Here is a 22,152-nt window from a genome sequence, read left to right as displayed (position 1 = left end):
TCAGCCATCTTGGATTCAGCCATCTTGAAAGTGTTGTAGCTCCGCGTTTTGGGGATATACTAAATGACATACAGTACATGCTATTTTAAGTTGGCTAAGGAACACTGCATATGATATAATTTTGAAAATCAACATGGGTCTGAGGGGGATTCGAACTCACAACCTCCATATCTCTAATCCAGCACCTTTGGCATTGAGCCAAACAGCTGGCTGTTATAAGCATAAGCACCAGCAACACAATATCACTTTGCATTGAAGAGCTTTACAATAGAATTCTAGAATTGTAGTGCTGCTGCTCGTTAAGAATAGAATGTTGAGAGAATGTGACAGTTGAGATGGAACCCTTTATTGGCAGCACCAGTTGTGATTCTCTGTATACAGTCATTGGCTGTTGCGGCTTGTCGCCGAACCGCGTCATAGAAAGTTGAAAAGATTTCAACTTCAAATTGTCGCGCTCGTCGCGCAAATCGCTCTAGTCTCCAGAATCGCTTTTGTCTCTCGACTCAATACAAAGTCAATTACTTCCGTCGCTCGACTCGCTCAGATCGCCGCTGGTGTATTTCTGCGGTAAGGCAGTGGGCAGAATCACAACAGTTTCTAGTTTTTAGCTTGCCGTTGTAAAAAAAACTGAAAGGAATTGGCACATGTCCTGCTCACAAATTGGAGTCATATCCGATCTTTCTAACAGTCCTTGAATGAAGTTTACAGGTTAAACGGTTCAGTCACAAATGGACCTCTTGATGCGCTGACCTCTTCAGAGAGGCACTTCAAAAATGAATAGGAAACAGCCATTGGGCCAGCCCAGCACTTTTTACACACCTGCCATTTAAGAAGTAATGGGAGTTGGGACATGATCTTTTCACCGTTTGGTGAGCTCGCTAACAATGCTTCAACTAAACTTCTAGGTGAAAGAGTTGATGTTTTATGAACGAAAACGCCTCCTACACTCTGATCCCTAGAGGGGTGGAATCATAGAGGTAGAAAATAACACTAGAGAGGACACAGCAATTTGCGACAGCACTGGGAAATGGCAGCTGGAGCTTCCTAACTTCCGTAGGTAGTGTAGGTACCTTCGGGCAATGCAAGTCAATGGAGAACACGCCCACCCCTGTCAAAAAATTGACTAAAACTGTGTGAATATGAAGTAACACATTAATCAAACACCAGATTTGAAATGGCAGACTAAATATCTACTAAAATCATATGAGTCGATAAAATACATTTAAAAATCAAATAATATATTTTATGAACATAGTTAGCAACACACTTCAACTATTGTCCTTGTATAGTGTGTTGGTGGACATTTTCACATGATTAAGCCATTTTTGACAGAGGTGAGCCTCGTTCTCCGTTAATTTCCAGTTCTCTGATCTACCTACAGATAATGGCCGCTACAGATTGCCGTAAAAAGGGGGGCGGGGTCCTCTCTAGTGTTATTTTCTACCTCTATGGGTGGAATGCTCGGCCTGAAAGTTCCGTCCATTGTTTTCTATGGGGACCCAAACTTGCACAAATGGACACACAAAGCATTTTTTTGAAATCTCCAAGCCGAGCCGGCCCTTTTAGTGTTTGAACGGTGTCTCTATCTCGAAAGGCCTAGGAGGGGAAGCGGTTTCTATTTTTACTGCCCTGCACAAGATAAGCAATAATAATAAACAGGACTTAGAGTTAGAGATTACTATAAGCGACAAGCCCGCTTAATAAACGAACAAACCCATCACAAGTGTAAACAGCACGGTATCATATGGAGCATGGCCCCTTACTGAGATGGCCAACACTGTGCTTACGTAGTACTTGTAAAAAAAAACAAAGTTTGAGAGAAGTGTAATGAAATGTGTCATGCCTAATTTACCACCTGCATTCTGTTCTACACTCTACTGTCATTCGCCTGAATTCAGCGCGAAAAGATAGGCACGCCTATTTAACCACCTGCATCTCATTCTCCGCTCTGCCATCATTCGGTGGAATTTCAGCACGCAGACAATTTGGAACGCCCCTTTATTAACTATCCAGCATTTATTCTCCACTCACCTGTCTCCAGTCAGAAATGTTCTTTCTCGCTCGTCCCAACACCTCCCCTTTCGCCTCCCTTCTGCCGCTATTCGATCGATTCATCAGGTGTCTCGCAATATGCCACGTAATCTATCTCAACTTCTCGAGTGCAGTGGTCCCTGCGGACCCCGTGAAGTACTTTGATGATCAGTCCACTGTGTGGACAGCCACTCTTCTGCGAGAGCGGGACGATCACGAGAAGTCCGTTCTCCAGCGAGAACGAAGATGCCGGTGTTTTGCCCTAGCTTTCTTCCAGTTCACCTCGCTCCATTGCTCTCCAACCATCATCTGTCGGGGGTTGTCCGCTCAGAGTTCACACATATCTGCCGGTGCTAATACTGTCCGAGCTCTCGGTGGCGCCCCGTACTCCCGAGCTCGAGAATGTTAGCTGCATAGACATTACTCGGCCGTGCCAGTACTTCAGCACCGCGGCCAGCGATCTTGCCCAATACGCCACATAATCTCTCAGCTTCTTACGGTAGGGACACATACACGCGAATTCGCGAACTTTGCCATTCATTCCTATGAGAGAGGCGAAGGCAAGCCATGGCAAGCCATGGCAAGCGAAAGCAAGCGAACAGGGGCGAAGCGAAGCGAAATTATTAAAGAAAGTTTAATGTTATGCAAATGAGGACTGAATTCGCCTGCCGCGGCCCAATCAAATCAACAACATAACTGTTCAATTCCATTTGATTCGCCGCAACGACCTGATGACTGTTGGATTTTGCCTCTCTTCGCTTCGCTTGTTTCGCCTCCTATGTGTCCCTACCGTTAAGTGCAGTCCACGTGAAGCACTTTGATCATCAGTCAACCGCGTGGACAGCCACTCTCCTGCGAGAGTTTTTTCTTGAGTGCAGTGGTCGCTACCGACCCTGTGAAGCACTTCGATGATCAGTCCACCGCATGGACAACCACTCTCCTGCATGAGTCCGTTCTCCAGCGAGAATGAAGATGTATGCATACCGGCTTAATCCAAATTTCAGAGAGTTGAGAGATTGAAACTGGTGTAATTCTGAAATAATAGACTTGGAATACTTGGACTTCATCGTCAAAATAACCAAACTATACAGACATAATCAGCCCAAAAAAGTAAAGAATGCATTTCTTCTGCTCAGCAGACAGGCCAAAAGACAGAATGACATTTCAGAATAACAAAAGTTAAGTACAACCTACGGTATATTTCAATTTCCATATGAAGACAATATGCGAATACGACTTTGTTGCTGTCGATCAACATTGACGAAGCACGTCAGTGAGAACTTGTTGTCACGATGTGGGTGTTATTAAATACAGCGCATTTACAGTCGACCACAAATATGAACGAGACGATGAACTCGCACCGGTTTGCTGGGGGGACAGGCAGTGAGGAGGAGCTGAAGTGGGGACCTGCGCAAACTTGTGTAGAGGTGTGAGACAAGACCCATATACACACGTGAGTGAGTTGTTGACCAACCAGTTCATGGGCGCGTGACCTCGGAGGCAGTCCGCAGACGAGCGTTGAAGGGGATAAGCAACTGCAGAGGTTGCAAGATCTGACTGCAGTCGCATTCATCCCGCGATAGTTTGACACTCGTCAACGCAACATCACCGAAATTTTGAAGTTTGACAGGAAATCTAACCGTCATGCAGCATTTTCATCCAGAGTGCATTGCTGTCTAAATGTGCATGCATGCGTTGACGACAACTCGATCGCACCTACTGACAATAAAAGCTGACATGTATAGAAGCTAGTGGTCTCAACAATGATCTGGAGATCCAATCGAATGCGGGGCATGGACGATCCAGAATCGGTAAGTTCCAGAATCGATCCGGCAATTTTTTTAAGTTTCAATTACTTCCATGGATATTGCGGGAGCAAATTAATGTTAAATTAAATAAAAGCACTTCAAAACAGACTGATACAGAAAACAGCCAATAAATTGTTGCTCAGTATCTGACTACTTGTACTGCCTCATCATGACTGATTAAACATTTGCTCTGCTTTCAGTAGAAATGTAATGCATTGCAATGCATTGTAGAATTGAATCGGATTGGATCGCATAGAATCGAATCGCTACCTCCCGAATCTTGATCGAATCGGATCGTGAGGGCAGTGCCAATCCACACCACTAATAGAAGCACAGTGTTGCTTGTTCATTGATGAAGTTCTTGAAGAAAAGGAACCAGACAAGAGATAGAGAGCAAATGTCCACACATTGAAAATCCTTCAGTTGCATTTATTCCATTTAGAACATGGTGAAAGAACGGAAATATTTAGAACTGGTTAATTCTCAAAAAACAGAATTATGTCAACACTCTAAATAAAATAACATTTTTTTTCACTTTAACAGTGGCATAAAGTACACTTTGGTTAATAAAATAAAATCAGAAAAAAATATTTAGTGGCATAGAAATATAAACATTTTTTCTAGGGGTGGGCAAACTTGAAAATCTTTAATCGCATTAACTCAATGACTTTCTGTGATTAATTGTGATTAATCGCATAGCGCGCGAAACCCAAAAATGAATTCAAAAGCCGCTTCAAAAGCGCCAATATATTTGAAAATGTCAGATTACCAAATCACTGATTACATCGTAATTATCATATATCACAGACCACCACAGAAAGAAATGGAATCTTTGCAGGTTTTTTTAACAGACTATCTACATTGACATTTTCTAAGATGAAGTAGACCAATCATAATCATAATTTGCATAATAGGCTACTTTAACCTGTGTAATAGGCTATCTATCTTTCAAAATAGAAATGGGTCTATTTGCCAATCTAGGCCTATATAGGCTACAGCAATCTATAGGCTAAAGCATAATGAAACAAATTATTGTAGAGTTTTTTTGCATACAATTAGGCCTACTAGGCTATTTAAGATTAGAGTATCACCTTTATTGCATACAATTATTAAACTATGGGCTATTTAGATTGAACTAAAGCTGAAATATTAGAAACTCAAATTAGGATAGTCTACATGGGCCTACAAGAAACAAAACTTGTCACTTGAAATGAATTAGGCAAGCAGGAGTGTGTCTGAAATGCCCCTCCTTCCCTCTCTGTCAAGAGCGTGGAGTCGCCTAGAGCTCTACCGTCCACTCTCCGTCCTCATCTGTCGCTATTATTCTAGTGTTGCAGCGACTAGAAACTAATAGACTGACTGTTGGCAGTAATTAGGCTACAACTTTCAAATCAATAACGTTGGCATGACAAAACAATAACATAAACGCTGACGTGAGGTTGCTGAGGTCGGGTGAACCTTTGGGCACGGCGAAATCATACTATGTTGGTGCCGATATGAATGTTGAATGTAACTTTGTGAGGCGCAGAAGTTAAAATCAATTAGACTTCGGCTAAAGATGCATTCTTTTACCACTGTTTTTTTTTAACTGTGCCTCTTCTGCCTACCATGCATGCGCCAGAAACCAAACACCAGAAACCAAAACGTTGTCTGAGGGATTAATATCTCGCGGTCTGCTTTTTGATCAAGGCTTTAGTTATCAGCTATGCACACCATCGGTCCGCGTGTCGTTATTGACAGCTGATACATTTTTTTTCATAACCTTGCGAGTTGCCAAGGCGAGCCACGCAATGAGGGCTGTAGAACTTTGTACCGAAAATGTCCATTCAGAAGTTTTGCCTACTTTCTAGACCCTGATGTCTTTTTCTTTGTCAGCTGTCACTGGTGGTCTCCAACTGCTGCGTGCGAGGGTCAGGGCTTTTTAGAGCGTTGACGCTTTCAAAATAAAAGTCAACGAATGACGCGACGGTCATAAAAGGCTGAAAAAAACCCATCAAAATAACCCCAATGCGTTAAGCGTTAACAAAATTGTCGGGCGATACTGACCTCAATAGTTAACGCACCGTTAACGCGTTAACGTTGCCCAGCCCTAATTTTTTTCAAAACACAACCCCCCCCCCCCCCACACACACACACACACACGCACACACATTATACAAAATAATATACAACACAATACAATCACATGGCTGTGCAAGTCAATGTCTGCTAGGATGTGATAACAAGTAAAGTGGTCCAACTTGGCTGGCAGAGGACATGGCCACAGAATTGCCCACGTCAAACAGCAAAATCAAGTCCACCAGTGTGCGGTGATCCTGTTTACTTTGCATTACTGATGACTGCACTTCACCAGCACCTGGATCCTGGCGTTACATAGGAGTTTCAGATCTATGAGGATATTCTTTAAGTCTTAAAGCTCTTGTCACACTGACGGCAAGTGTACGGCCTCTCTCAAGCGTAAGAGTGACCGATTCACTCTCTCAAGTGTGACAATAAGTGTCTCTTAAGGAAAGAAGACTGTGAGAAACACTTGTCAGATACGGCCTCTCTCCAGTATGAATGTGACGATGCGTATTAAGGTTAGAATACTGCGAGTAATTCTTTCCACAGTCTGTGCATCAAAATGGTTTCTCCCCTGTGTGAACACGCTGGTGCATTTGTAGAGCTCCTTTAGTCTTGAAGGTCTTGTCACACTGACTGCAATGGTGCGGCCTTTGTCCAGTGTGAGTGCGATGATGTCTGTCAAGGCCAGAAGACTGAGAGAAACTCTTTCCACAGTTGGTGCATGAAAATGGTTTCTCCCCTGTGTGAACACGCTGGTGCATTTTGAGGTTTCCTGTTGTAGTAAAGCTCTTGCCACACTGACTGCAAGCGTAGGGCCTCTCTCCAGTGTGAATGTGATGATGTGTGTGGAGGTGAGAAGAGTGTGAGAAACTCTTTCCACAGTCGGTGCATGTAAATGGTTTCTCCCCCGTGTGAACACGCTGGTGACTTTGGAGCTCTGAGTTTGTCTTAAAGCTCTTGTCACACTGACTACAACCGTACGACCTCTCTCCAGTGTGAATGCGACGATGTATGAGAAGGGAAGAAGACTGTGAGAAACTCTTTCCACAGTCTAAACATGAAAATGGTTTCTGCCCTGTGTGAATTCGCTGGTGGTTTTGGAGCATTGCTTTTGTCTGAAAGTTCTTGCCACACTGACTACAAGCGTACGGCCTCTCTCCAGTGTGAACGTGGCGATGTGTGTGGAGGTTAGAAGACTGTGAGAAACTCTTTCCACAGTCTGTGCATGAAAATGGTTTCTCTCCTGTATGAACACGCTGATGGCGTTGGAGCTCCTGTTTTGTCTTAAAGCTCTTGTCACACTGACTGCAAGCATATGGCTTCTCTCCAGTGTGAATGCGGCGATGTATGTGAAGTGCAGAAGACATTGAGAAACTCTTTCCACAGTCTGTGCATGAAAATGGTTTCTCCCCTGTGTGAACACGCTGGTGGTTTTGGAGATCATATTTTGCCTTAAAGCTCTTGGCACACTGACTACAAGCGTACAGCCTCTCTCCAGTGTGAACGTGGCGATGTGTGTGGAGGTTAGAAGAGTGTGAGAAACTCTTTCCACAGTCTGTGCATGAAAATGGTTTCTCCCCTGTATGAACACGCTGATGGCGTTGGAGCTCCTGTTTTGTCTTAAAGCTCTTGTCACACTGACTGCAAGCATATGGCTTCTCTCCAGTGTGAATGCGGCGATGTATGTGAAGTGCAGAAGACGTTGAGAAACTCTTTCCACAGTCTGTGCATGAAAATGGTTTCTCCCCTGTGTGAACACGCTGGTGGTTTTGGAGATCATATTTTGCCTTAAAGCTCTTGGCACACTGACTGCAAGCGTGCGGCTTCTCTCCAGTGTGAATGCGACGATGTGTGTAGAGGTTGGCAAACTGTGAGAAGCTCTTTCCACAGTCAGTGCATGAAAATGGTTTCTCCCCTGTGTGAACACGCTGATGGCGTTGGAGCTCAACTTTTCTCTTAAAGCTCTTGCCACACTGACTGCAGACGTACGGCCTCTCTGTAGTCAGGGCAGTAGAATGTGTTTCTCCACGAAACTCCTCTCCACTGGAACTGCAGTGTAACTGATGCCCTGTGAGGAGTAGAATGGGCATTAATGGACATTAATATTAATATGAAATCGACAGCAAGACAGTCACAACAGTATGTGAAGATTTACCCCTCCCACTTTCTGTTCTTTCACTGAGGTTTTTCAATCCAGTCCGAACCGGCCATTTCTACAAGTATTACAGACGTTCTGAGATAAATCACATTATTCCATGTTCAGCCATACAAAAAATAATCCTGTCTGAATAAGGCTTAAAGGGACACTGTGAGATTTTTAGTTGTTTATTTCCAGAATTCATGCTGCCCATTCACTAATGTTACCTTTTTCATGAATACTTACCACCACCATCAAATTCTAAGTATTCATTATGACTGGAAAAATTGCACTTTTCATACAAACCCCAACTCCGATGAAGTTGGGACGTTTGGTAAACAGTGAATAAAATCAAAATGCTATCATTTTCAAAACATTCAATCTATTCATTAGATGGAGAATAGTGAAAAGACAACATATTAAGTGTTAAAACCGAGAAAAAATATTGTTTTGGGGGACATATGTACTCATTTCTAATTTGATAAATCCAACACGTCTCAAAAGAGTTGGGACGGGGATCAGTGAAATTTAGTAAACATCCAAATAAGATAAAACAACAAAGAAGAACATTTCAAAATGAATTGTACTGACGGACAATATAGGTGTCCAGGTATAAGATCATCACAGAGAGGCTGAGTCACTCAGAATTAAAGATGCAAAGGGAATAATTACCATAGTTATTACATACATTTTTGAATTCCCTTTGATTTACCACCATTGAGTGTATATAAGACATATTTTTGTTCATAAAATCATTGTATAGGTTCATGACATCATGAAATATATAGTGGCTGTAGTCTCACTCTAATTCCTGGAGTGCTAGAGCTATTGAAAATTTACCATATTAAGAATGCTTGATGCATGAAAATGATACAGGGGTGTAACATTCTCCTAAGCACCTGAACTCACTTGAAATAGACCCAGAAGACATGGGAAACTGTCCTTTGCTTACAGAAGTCAGCAGAAGTTGTAAGCACTACAGAAAGGAAAACATTGCAAAACATGACAAGGAATACACCCACCATTTAAGCTAGTGAAATAATGTCCAATATAGGAATTAACACTGTTTTTTTATATAAAATCATCTCATCGGTTAATGTATTTAACTGTTAAGTGTTGTCTTTTGTTTTGTTTTTAGTCTTCCTCGACATTTGCTGCCATTTATTGTCCCCGTCCCAACTCTTTTGAGACGTGTTGGATTTATCAAATTAGAAATGAGTGCATATGTCCCCCAAAACAATATTTTTTCTCAGTTTTAACACTTAATATGTTGTCTTTTCACTATTCTCCATCTAATGAATAGATTGAATGTTTTGAAAACGATAGCATTTTGATTTTATTCACTGTTTACCAAACGTCCCAACTTCATCGGAGTTGGGGTTAGTACATGAAAAGGGGGATATTCTCCATGGTCCGCCATTTTGAATTTTCAAAAATAGCAATTTTTTGTTGCAAAAATGACTCTACTTGGACCATACTAGGAAATATTTGTTTATTACTCAGTAAACTTTCATGTAAAGATCAAATTTGGCAATAGGCAGCCCAGTTTCAATGAGCAGCATCGTTGCAGTACCTTTTTTGACCATTTCCTGCACAGTGTCCCTTTAAGACAATAAACATGTATTTACCTTTAATACTTTTTAATATCATCAAAATATTGTTATAGCTATAAAATCCTAAAAAAAACATTGACATATTGTAGGCACTTCCATAACTCAATTATCCTGATAAACCAGCCTAAATGTGAGATTGGATGTGTGATTTAGTCTGGCCCCGATGAATGATACATCCGAAGACTGCTGATGAGAACAACCCGTTGTCTTTTCAAACCTGGCCTGTGCTAATAGGCCAACGCTCGACCAATCAGTGCCATCTTTCCTGTTGTTGCGCATTGCATTACGTTCGCCACTTGGCGAGGGCGTATGTCTACCTAGTGCATTCTCTGTGTCTCCTCCCCTATTACATGCACAAACAAACGTGGTGAGTGAAATGGTTTGACAGAAATATAGTGAAACGGGTGAGGAATACGGGCTCCTGTTCAAAAAAGGTGACACTACCTCCTATCGTTTTGCCAATGATGAATACCAAACAACCTACCACTTTGTAAATTGAGAATGACAGTGTTGTCATAACGTAAACTGTACGTCTAGCAGCCGGACTACAGGCATGTTTGAATATTTGAAACGAAAACATCTCGCGGAGAAAATGCTAAACAAACTGCTCTACCCCTACCACAAGAGTGGAGCAAGGTGGAAAGCAGTCACGGATGCAATTAGACTAGAACTACCTACTACGATATGCTTCTAATTTATTCGGCAGAGAAGGGAGGTTTTCAACATGTGCTTAAAGTTTTGGATGCGCTGCTTCCTCGTCTGTAGCCTATAATCCTAACCAACATGTGAGTTGAAAGGAATCTCTCTCCCTCCCTCTCTCGCTCTCACACACACACCCACGCACCCGGTCTCTCTCGCGCTCTCTCTCCCCCTCTCTCTAAAGCCCTACTCGGACGGGACTAGTTAGTGAAGTGGTGAAGTAATAATAACCGCGTCTGAACGCGACATGTCAGTAAAGATAGCGGCGATATCGGTAAACTTTGCCGAGAGTTTTACCGCCTGTTAAGCAGTCCGGAGAAATCACCAGCTGATTACCAGCGAATGCGCTGATGTCTGATTAAATGCATGAAACGCGATATCTAATCTACTCAGGCTCGCAAACGTTACCGTCTTGAAGTAAGCATTGTTTTAGGGTGTTGCTCCAAAATGTTTTCTCTGTGTTAACGCAGTAGTGTTCAGATGCATCGACATGTATTTAGACGCATTACTATGGGCTCTGATGGGAAACCAGCAGGGAATTGCTAGATTTGTTCATCTGGGACAAGAGCCTCCATACATCTGCACTATAATGCATCATTAATATATTGTGTGGGAATGGGTGGCACGTGACGACAAATTTCAACAGTGCCTGAGGGTTTACCCCTCACATTTTTTGTTCTTTCTCTGAGATGTTTCAATGTAATCCCACAATTGGTCATTTCTATTAGCAATGCTCTGAGATAAAATTACATTAGGCTATTTTGGCCTGGAGTTCCCAAACTTTACTATGAGCCCTCCACATACAGATAGATTCCAGCCAAGCCCCCCCTGACATGGGACGTGCCACACTACTTTTTTCTGTGCACCCAGTTTCACACCTTGATAAAGTTTGTGTATTCCTAAGACCATTCAGGTACTAAGTTTACAGAAAGCACAATACATAAATATTGTAAAGAACAAAATTATTCCACTGAGATTTAAGTCTATTTTTGGTTTATTTTGGCTATTATAAAACTATATTTTCCCTGCCAATCTGCCACGGCCCCCCTGGAATCCTCTCACGGCCCCCCAGGCGTCCCCAGGTCCACTTTGAAAACCCCTGCTATAGGCTACCCCATGTCCATATAAACTGGATTCAGTCCGAGTAGACTTCAATCACACACACCAGAGGCACCGCCACACAAACAGAGCCTACTTCTCTCTCTCTCTGTCTCTGTCTCTCTCTCTCACACACACAAACACACAACCACGTAGGGGCCTAGAGAGCTCAATTTTTTATTTTTTTTGGGGGGGGGGTATTGAATCGAATCGTGAATCGTGAATCGAGTTTGTTAATGAAAAAATCTAGATTTTTTTTTCAGGGTGAATCGCCCAGCCCTAGCTGGAATCATAGTGCATTGCTGAACCAATGAATTTCTACAAAGAAAAGTACAAACTGTAACCATTTCCTCCTCACAACTTCAGAATGACAACCGATTCATGTATTATGCCTTTAAAACATGGGATTTTTATATGGTTTTGCCTTCCTTTTTAAATATAATGACCACTACTTGCACCTTATGGACCAATTTCAGTTTGTGTTGGACTATCAATGCTTTCTAAACATATTCAACACAACTTTTCAAAATTACAGCGATAATATAGAAAACCGTGCTAATTTTGGTTACAATAAACGTGAGGTGAAATTTTCATACTGTGACAGACCTGGTCGCAGGTAAAAAAAAAAGTTTGACGGCCAGCGGGTGGCGCTAGTTCACTAGGCTATAACTTCATCCCAGAAAACACTTCCGTGACACACAACACAGAATTTTAGCAAAACCCCTAAAACTGCCACAGATTGTGTCCCAAGGGTCCGTGTTCATTTCATATTCTGTGACATCAGACTGCGTTAGAATGCTATGCATACCTGAAGTGCCCCAGAACATGGTTGGCCTACCTAACCCAGAATTTCTACAGGGACTGTTTGCAGAGGTGTCAAAAGTAAAAGTAAAAGTACTTTTCTGGTGTAATTACGACACTAGCACATGGCATTACATAGCTGTTACACCATTCACTCCATTGTACCTAATGAGATAGATAGACTGTGTTATTACTGAAAAACACTGAACACCTAACAAGCACCCACCACAAACTTTTCACACAATGCCATGCCATGCCATGCAAGTTCACATTGCAATTTCAATTTTCTGCCAAAATTCAGCCTAGTTGAATTATAATAATTTCTATTCCGGAATATTTATTATATATTTAGTATTTATATAATAATTACTATTTGAATTTGGAATACATTTCAGTGAAAGTCCCAAAGGTTTCTGACTTACGGTTGTCCACAGAAGCAAAGAGTGGAACTCGCAAACCAGCAGCCGATGCAATAATTGGTTTATTGCTTTACATATACAAGTGATAAAGGTGCTACTCAAAAATGCAAAACGTTTTCAGTTACCAGACCTTCGTCAGTGCAAAACTGGCGCGACACCCCTCTGTCTTTGGTCTGACTTACGGTTGTAACATACTGATGTAAGCAGTTCAGATCTCTTACCAGCCGTCTCTTGCCATCATATACAGCTGCATACTGTAGATCACTGGTTCCAAACCTTTTTCTTCAGGGACCCATGTTTTTACCACTGTAAGCTTTGGTGACCCAACTGCGCTAGCGCCCGCACGAGAGTCACATGATACCCTCTGTTTCCTGCAAAAACTCATTGCAAAACTTAATCTTTGGTCAAATATAGAATCAATGTTTAATGTAGCACTTGCATGTATTCATGTATTCAACATGGGCTATATGGTATTTAAAATCAAGAGGGCGTCGCAACCCTCTGTGGATCTTTGGCGACCCATAGGTTGGGTCCCGACCCATAGGTTGGGAACCACTGATGTAGATCACTGCATTTATTCACTCTCTCTTTCTCTCCCTTTCTCTATCCCTCTCTCCGTCTTTCACCCTGGGTATGTCTGTCTCTCTGTCTCTCTGTCTCTCTCTATGTAATGGGGACCCAATTAAAAAAAAAAAAACATGCCATAGTTTCCTTTCAATGCAAGTGGCTTAGGTTATTATAGAATGATGCACCTGTTTCTGTGCTTGTTGGATCAAATGTGGGGCTTTTCTGTTTGAGTTTTTAGTTTTTTTCAGTAACAGCCATGTCTAGCCGATGGAATAAGTAGTGGAACCAAAGATTCTCTAATTATCTCCGCCAAGGAGGTCATGTTTTAGGTTGCGTTGGTTGGTCTGTCTGTTTGTTGTTTGTTTGTCAGCAGCATCACGCAAAACTAATGAACTGATTTGGACAAAACTTTGTGGAGTTGTGAGTAATGACACAAGGAACAAGTGATTAAATTCTGGTGGCGATCCGGATCATGAACCGGAACCAGGACTTCATTTCATTTCATTTATTTAAACTCGAAGAATCATTGAGAGCCCAGCCCTCATTTACAATGATGTCGAGTAAAACAAACAATTACACATATAAAATCATATATATATACAACATACACAATGCAACATAAATCATATAAGAGGTAAAAATTAAGACAAACTATGAATTAAAACTTATGAGTTAAAACAAGTACAAGTATGTGATAAAAAACTTCCCAGTATTACTTTAAAATGTTCTAATGACACCAAGGCTTGAAGACCTATCCTTTGTTGTAGGGTATTCCAAAGTGAAGGTCCACAGACACTAAAAGCCGTTTTACCCAGTTCAGTGCGGGCATAAGGGACCTCCAGTAAAAAGTTGCTGCTGCGGGTTTGATATGGGTTGGAGTGCCAAACTAAAAGAGATGAAATATAAAATGGGAGTTTACCAGTGAGGGCCTTAAAAATAAAACTAAAATAATGCATGTCCCTTCTGTGAGAAAGTGGAGCCCACCCAACTTTATCATATAACAGGCAATGATGAGTGCTATATGGATCCCCAGTAATAAAACGAAGAGCTGAATGATAGACAGTGTCAAGTGCCTTCAGATTAGAGAGTGGTGCATGTCTGTAAATAACATCACCATAGTCAAGGGAAGACAGAAAAGTAGCTTCAATTAACTTTTTTCTGCAGAAAACAGGAAAGTGATATTTATTTCTGTGCAGGAAAGATAGCTTTTGTCTGAGCGTAGTGACAAGACAGTCAGTATGTTTCTTGAATGTGAACTTGTCATCTAGCCAGATTCCCAGGTACTTATAATGTGATACTCTCTCAATAACAGACCCATCTAAAGTAGATATATTAAAATCATTTTTCATGCCATGCTTAGATCGAGTAAAGACCATACATTTAGTCTTGCTTACGTTAAGTAGAAGCTTAAGACCAATGAAGGCATTTTGTAGAATATTAAAAGACTGCTGCAAATTCTCCAATGCTAGCTGTACAGAATCTGCAACACAATACAAAATTGTATCATCTGCATATAGATGAATAGAGCAGTTGGAAAGGAGAGAGAGTATGCTATTTATGTACATGGTGAAGAGTACCGGACCTAATACTGAACCTTGTGGGACCCCCTTGGTTATTAGCAGGGGGTCAGATTGAGTATTACCCAATTTTACAGTATGGTGTCTGTTTGATAGGTAGCTCTGGAACCATTTACAGGCACTTGCACTAAAACCAATACCAGGCAGAATTTGTAGAAGCAGAGAGTGGTCCACAGTGTCAAATGCTTTGGATAAGTCCACAAAGATGGCAGCACAATGTTTTTTCTTGTCAAGAGAAGTGATAATATCATCAATTACTTTAGTAGCAGCAGTGACTGTACTATGTTTAGGCCTAAAGCCTGATTGGAGAGGGCTCAGAATATTATTGGTATTTAGAAATTCTTTGAGCTGATCATTTACCAACTTCTCTAGTATTTTTGAGAGACACGGTAGCTTGGATATTGGTCGATAGTTGTTAGGGTCAGTCTTATCACCCCCCTTGTGCAACGGGGTAATGTGTGCAAATTTCCATAGTGTAGGGACAACTCCAGTGGAAATAGAATAATTGAAAATGTGCAATAATGGCTCTGCTATTATATATGCCGCAGTGCGAAGAAAAAGGGGATCTAGGTGGTCTTCTCCAGTGGATTTGCGACTATCAATTGCTAATAAAGCAGATAGCACTGTATGCTTAGACACAGGATGAAGCCTAAATTCCAGATCATCGTATATGACATTGTCTCTGATACACATATCATGTCCAGCCCTAGGCATAAAGGAATGATTATTGCTATTATCAAAACTTTGACTGGCTAAAGAAAAATGTTTGTTAAGAGCACTGCAAATGTCTGATTTGTCTTGTAGTAGACAATCATCAAACTTAATGGAAGAAGGCATAGGTGTAACAGATTTATTGTTTTTGTAATTTACAGCCTTCCAGAATTTTGCAGGATCAGAGTACGAGCTAGAGACAAGGTTAAAGTAATAGTCAGATTTAGCCTTTCTTACAGATAATGTACATCTGTTCCTGATTTTCCTGAAACTTGCCCAGTCAGAGGCATCCTTGCTCCTCCTTGCTAATGACCAAGCCTTATTTCTTGACTGAAAAAGAGAGGAGAGTTCAGGGGTGAACCATGGGTTTGTTCTACTTTTTACTCTTATCTTTTTAAAAGGTGCATGTTTGTCAACAATGCAAATAAATGAGTTTGAGAAAAACTGTAGAGCCAAGTCAGCATCAGGAATTTCAGTTGTGAGATGAATGTCACTTTCATAGAGATCATTTAAAAAGGCTTGCTCATTAAAATGTTTCATAGTTCTTTTAACCAAAATGCGAGGCAGTGCTTTGGTTAGAGTGCTGTGCCTAATACAGGCAATGGGACAGTGGTCACTGACCCCTAAATCAAAAACACCAGTTGCGCTAATTTTGTTCATCTTATTTGTAAAAAGTAGATCAATAAGAGATGATTTGCTAAAGTTCTTAGAGTTTGGTCTTGTTGGATCATTAATAAGTTGATCCAAAAATAGACTTGAGAAAACATCTCTAAGATGTTTGGAGGCATCAGTTAGCCAGTCAATATTAAAATCCCCAAGAACCAGAACTTCTGAGTCAGTGAATCTAGATATCAATTCTGCAAGCTGATCTATGGATTTAGAATCAGCTGACGGGGGTCTATAAATCCCAACTATTATGAAGGAGTTGTTATTGGTGCCATAATAAACCTTTAGTGCAATAAATTCAAAGGATTTAGGTTCACTTAAGGAGTACAGAAATGTGACAGAGAAATGTGACTTCACGTAAATAGCCACACCCCCACCCCTCCCGACCCTGTCAATTCTAAATAAATTGTAGCCTGAAAGGTTGACTTCAGAATCATCAATTTCACTCTTCAGCCAAGTTTCTGATAAAACCAAGATATCTGTGTTAGTTTGAGCAATTAAAATATTTAAGTGGTCCATTTTATCTCGTTGCAATATACTTCTGATATTGAGGTGGATTAACCCAATGCCTTTTCTGTCCTTAAAAACACATGGATTGTCCAAGCGAACAACGTCAGGGGTAGACTCCAATGGACATGTAGCATTCATGACTTCAGGGCTTAGTCCATTATTGAGAGGGATATCAGGAGAAGAAATAGGAAGGACAGTCTCTGGCAGGGAGATATCATTGCAGATGGGCAGGCTTTGACATTTCCGAGGAGCCAACTGCTGGCCAGAGGAGGTATTTGAATGGGAGGGTGAGCAAGCAGCAGCAGAACGAAGTGATCTGACATTAAGAAGGGCCATCTGTAGGTGATGAGAGGGGCTACTTATTGCCTGTATAGTTTGATCCCCAAGCAGGGTGTCTGCAGGTTTTAACAAGTGAAATTTTAGACTTTTTTATACCTTTTTTAGACCATCATGGGCAAAATGTTAGACCTTCGCGGCGTATTAAAAAAAATGAAATAAAGCCAAAATGTGGTCAATTGACACGCGAGCACACACACAAAACACACACATTCACACGGAAGCTGACGGGGGGGGACAAAGGGGACAGATGACCCGGGCCCTGAGAGAGAGGGGCCCCAAAATTGGGACCCACTTATATTGTATTTATTGAGAGGGGGGCCCTTTCAGATGATTTAGTCCCGGGCCCGGTAAAAGCCGTCAGTGGCCCTGCACACACACACACACACACCTGTGCATCTGAATGAATGCAATAGTGCATATTATAAGCATAAAGAGATCTGATCATAAATGACCAGTGAGAAGGTGCAATGCTCGCTTTCACAATTTCAAGTGATCAAAGCCAGCAATTGTGAACAGCCTGTCTTTACATTGCACTGACTGAGGTTTTTAAATGTGAATAAGAATGCCATATGTGCAAGCCTATATCAAGAGGAAGAACAGAACATGATAGAAGATAGAAGAACAGAACATGAGCTAACACCACTACTGCCATAAAATGCTGCCATAAAATGACGTTTATTTGTTTCATCTATTGGAGGCATTGACAATTTACTGTCAATGATTGGAGGTGTCCAAAAGAACGTCTTATGGCACTTAATACTAATAACAAAATAGTTCGAAATTTTGACCAACTCAGCCCTTGCCACTCAATCCAAAGATTCATGCCTTATTCGTTTTAGGGGGGTTGTACCAGAGGTCTCACGCAAGCGAGAGTGTAACCTGAATGACAGCTCAAGAGAGCGCGACGCGAGAAAGAGCCACGGCGCAAGAGTCGGTGTAATGCGCAGCTGTATGGTATTCAAAATCTAGCGTTCGTTTGATCTATATTTATTTTCAAGCAGCATAACGTGAAGCTAAATGGTGATCAATTCGGAAGCAGCAGGCAAAGAAAATGCACAACGGTGTTATAACAACTAAATCATCCATCGACAACATAGCATATATCTTATCCATTGCACAATATGTTTCATGTGCTTTGGCTTCTAATGAGAAGTGCATGTGACAGCACACACAAAACGTTTGTGCGTGGACATGACCGTAACAGCTCAAATGCCCACCAATTTGCAAATAGCTACCACAGAACCAGTAGAAAATACCAAGGCATCAAACAGATTAGGCCAACAACAAAGGCACTTCCATGGGAATTCGACTGTTAACTCGCTCATAATTTCAGATTAGCCACACACACACACACACACACTGTCGCTACTCTCTTTCGCTCGCACAGACACAATCAAGCTTCGCCAACGTTGAGGCTAACAACTAATACTACGCTAGACTGCTAAGCCACAGCCAACACCTGACTATTCCATCACCACTGCAAGGACTAAAAATCACTTCTTACCTGCAACGATTCACACTGGTGCTGACATATTCCCTTGGCTTGTACTGTCACATTTGTCTTCTGTTTTAAATCGACACCTTTCCTTCCAAATAGAAATCCGTTCTTTTTCAATGAGGTGGTGACTGACTTCCCTCATTAGTTAACTTCTTCCAGGTGTTTTGGCAGTCAAGTAGCCTATTTATCTAATGTATGGCCACCGCAACGCCAATATCGTTTTTACAACGTCTAGATATAAACAATGTCTACTACTAGATATAACACTACACTACTAACGTGGGTAGTAGTCAGAATAGAGAATCTTTGGTCAGACTGTGCGGTGGAAGGGGAGGAGGAGCTACAGTACATTTCCGTATCACATCTGTAGTTTTATTATTGTACGTTGCAAACAGCAACATTTCATGTAGAACTACACAGACCATAACTGCCACAATAGCAGAAAAAAAGCGGCGTAGAAAAGGACGTAAAAACAAAGCAAAACAGAACAAATAAACATTAATCCTTTGTCGATATTTTGCATTGAAACGTAGGTCTTAAATTACTCAAACTCAATTTTAGACTAAAGTGCAAAAAATCCCTATATTTTAGACTTTTTTAGGCCTAAAATGGATAATGTGTAATTTTAGACTTTTTTAGACTTTTTTAGACTCCGCGGACACCCTGTCCAAGTGATACAGCAGGAGAGGGAGAGCTGCAATTATCAGCAGGACCCATAGTAGAGCTGGGTGTGTTTGTGAACTGGATTGGGTCATGCTGTGTTGAATGTCAAGGTGTGCTGAAAGCAATGAACTGAATAAAGTTGGTGGTTAGCTCTAGTAGGCCCAGTTTGTTTGGATGCACCCCATCAGATCTATATAAAAATGATTTGGTCCAGAATATATCAAAATTAGCAATAAAATCATGACCAGCTAGATTGCAAAATTGTTTCAGCCAGGTATGGAGACTATGCAATCTGCTGAAACGCTCTGAATTACTGGAGCTAAGTGGGATAGGGCCTGACATTATGCAGCGTTTCCCGAGGCTTTCAACAGTGAGACATAACGTCTCCAGCTCATTCTGTAGCTTCACAGAGTTCCGGGCCATGACGTCATTTGTCCCCACGTGAGCAATGACAGTGTTTACGGAAGAATGTCTGTTCAATAGAGACGGAATGAGATGAGAGATGTCAACAACCCTTCCTCCCGGGATACAGTACGTGATAGCACTAGGAATAATCAGATCTCTGACAATCGAATCACCAACAATGAGAATTTCAGACTTATTAAAATATTCTTCACCGTTGCTGGCCTATATATCTGCATTGCGGGGACTCCACGATAAGAAGGCAGAAAGACTTAGGTTGTAACATGGTCAAATGTTCCATCAAGCAGCTTCCTTGGCTGAGGTCTGCACTCTCTGAGTGCTTCTAGTTTACATTTGTAAGAGGTCTTACCAGATCTCTTGGTCGCCTCGGCATCTCTGCGGTTCTCTTCATTGTTCTCCTGCCGTCCTTGTGGTCTACAGCAGTCCACCAGCACTACAGATACGCTCCTCAGACTGTAGAGAGAACGCAGGATCTCCTCGCTGTCCTCTTTTACGCTCCTCAGCTGAGGTGGAGAACCGGGGAACTCTTCTCTCTCTTCATTCATGTTCAGCTGTTCTGGAGAGTCAGTTGAGCTGGCCTCCTCGGTCTCTTCTCTGACTTCTGCAGAGGGCATCTTAGTCGTGTTCTACAGACCTTTAAAATGCACAGAAACGTCATGGCAATTACTGGCAAAGTTTATGTGTTTAAAAAAAAAAAAAAAAAAAAAACTAGAGGTGCACCGAAATGAAAAATTGTGGCCGAAACCGAATAATAATTAATCACTTGGCCGAATACCGAAACGGAAACCGAATATTACAATTCAAAAGTTATCAAAAGTTAGAATTTTCACTATTTTTAAATATTGCTTAAATCTATGGTTAACAATAAATGTTTTGACATGTTTTTGAAAGAAAATAAATGTGTATTTGAAGTCTTCAAATGTTAGAATAGAACTGAAATTAGTTTACTTAATGCCCATTTTCAATTCATTTTCTATTCGGCCACTCAATGGGCTTTTGTCCGAAAACCGAAAGTGTCTTTTTTTGCATTTTCGGCCGAATAATTTCTGTGGCCGAATTTTCGGTGCACCTCCATTTAAAACATTTGCAATCCAACCTCACAGTAATGGCGGTACAAGCCTAAACCAGCATGCTAGGAACAAGGTCATGAGTGTAGAAGCTTAAATCAGCAGTACCATGGATAGTAGAGGTATTTATATTATTTGATGGCTTAAATCAGGTGTGGGGAACCTTTTTCATTCGAAGGGCCACTTCAAATTCATCTGAGGGCCTTTCTATGAACACAAGCCAGGATTTTCCCCTTCACTTTGGCCTACATTGAAGGCAGTCACCTTTTAAACAAACACCACCTTCTCGGTCCCTAAATAGCCTATAACTTAATTGTATTGCAATTGCATTTTCTAACATTCCTTTACAAAATATGTCATATTTCATTTCAAGCTGAATAACGTTAAAATGATATCGGGGGCCGGATAAAACGGCCACAAGAGCCGCAAACGGCCCTCGAGACATAGGTTTCCCACCCCTGGCCCTCGAGACATAGGTTTCCCACCCCTGGCCCTCGAGACACAGGTTTACCACCAATGGCCCTCGAGACATAGGTTCCCCACCCCTGGCCCTCGAGACATAGGTTCCCCACCCCTGGCCCTCGAGACATAGGTTCCCCACCCCTGGCCCTCGAGACATAGGTTCCCACCCCTGGCCCTCGAGACATAGGTTCCCCACCCCTGGCCCTCGAGACATAGGTTTCCCACCCCTGGCTTAGCCCCTTAATGCACGCTCTACCTCCTGTGGCACGGTGTAATAGACATTGGAAGTTAACAACTATAGTACAACACTACTACAGACAGTGCATGGGGCCTTTAGTAATACATTACGACTTGGTTATTGCCATTCTGGTAACAGCTCATTTATAATGCCGTGTCTTAAGGAGTTAAATCGTTTATTTTATGTGTAGACTATTAGATTTCACTATGTAACTAATACAGCATTGGCTCAATGTGTGATGTTAACATTAGGCCTAGACAATGCTTCTTGAAGACAAAGTTGCACGAGTAGTTCGTTCCACTTCTAAAATGTGGCATTATGTTAAGCCTAACTGGGAAACTTCCATTGCCATTGTGACACCCGGCACAATTTGCAGAAAATTAACGAAATTGCATTCATGCCTCACCCATGCAAGTGGGCAGTGCGGCGGGACGGTAGAGTAGGCCTAGGCTACCATGGTCAGGTACCTCGGTCATGGAGGAGGATGGGGGAGAGCACTGGTTTTACTCCCCCCACCAACCTGTCATTACAAATCTGACGCCCAAACCACACCTTTCAAATCACTGTGCAAATCACCGTGCACGCGCGCATTCGGAATAATTTGCATCCCGAAACAAACACGGAGACATACCTCGAAGCGCTGGCGGGAAGTGGAGAAGAATTTCGACAGGAGGAGGACAGTGTTTCCAAAAAAAAGCAAAAGAAAGAGACACACATGGAAGAAAACACTTTCAAATGGTACAATGCCGTTCTCCATCAAA

At 41.7% G+C, this 22,152-nt stretch overlaps 2 protein-coding genes across 3 annotated transcripts in view; both read right to left on the bottom strand.

The window, feature by feature from the left end:
• The window catches only part of LOC134464179 (zinc finger protein 664-like), a 268,197-nt gene that overhangs the window by 210,569 nt on the left and 35,476 nt on the right, over positions 1-22,152 (bottom strand). The window lies entirely within an intron of this gene.
• Positions 6,169-20,238, bottom strand: LOC134464346 (gastrula zinc finger protein XlCGF26.1-like). The gene is given in 5 exon segments (XM_063217810.1): positions 6,169-6,202; positions 6,429-6,580; positions 6,665-7,327; positions 7,409-7,971; positions 19,974-20,238. Coding segments are annotated over 5 exon segments (1,677 nt in total).

Source organism: Engraulis encrasicolus, chromosome 15 (genome assembly GCF_034702125.1).
Source record: "Engraulis encrasicolus isolate BLACKSEA-1 chromosome 15, IST_EnEncr_1.0, whole genome shotgun sequence".
Classification (NCBI taxonomy): Eukaryota; Metazoa; Chordata; class Actinopteri; order Clupeiformes; family Engraulidae; genus Engraulis; species Engraulis encrasicolus.
The sequence above is the reverse complement of the archived record's forward strand: the minus strand, read 5'-3'. Positions and strand labels throughout refer to the sequence as shown.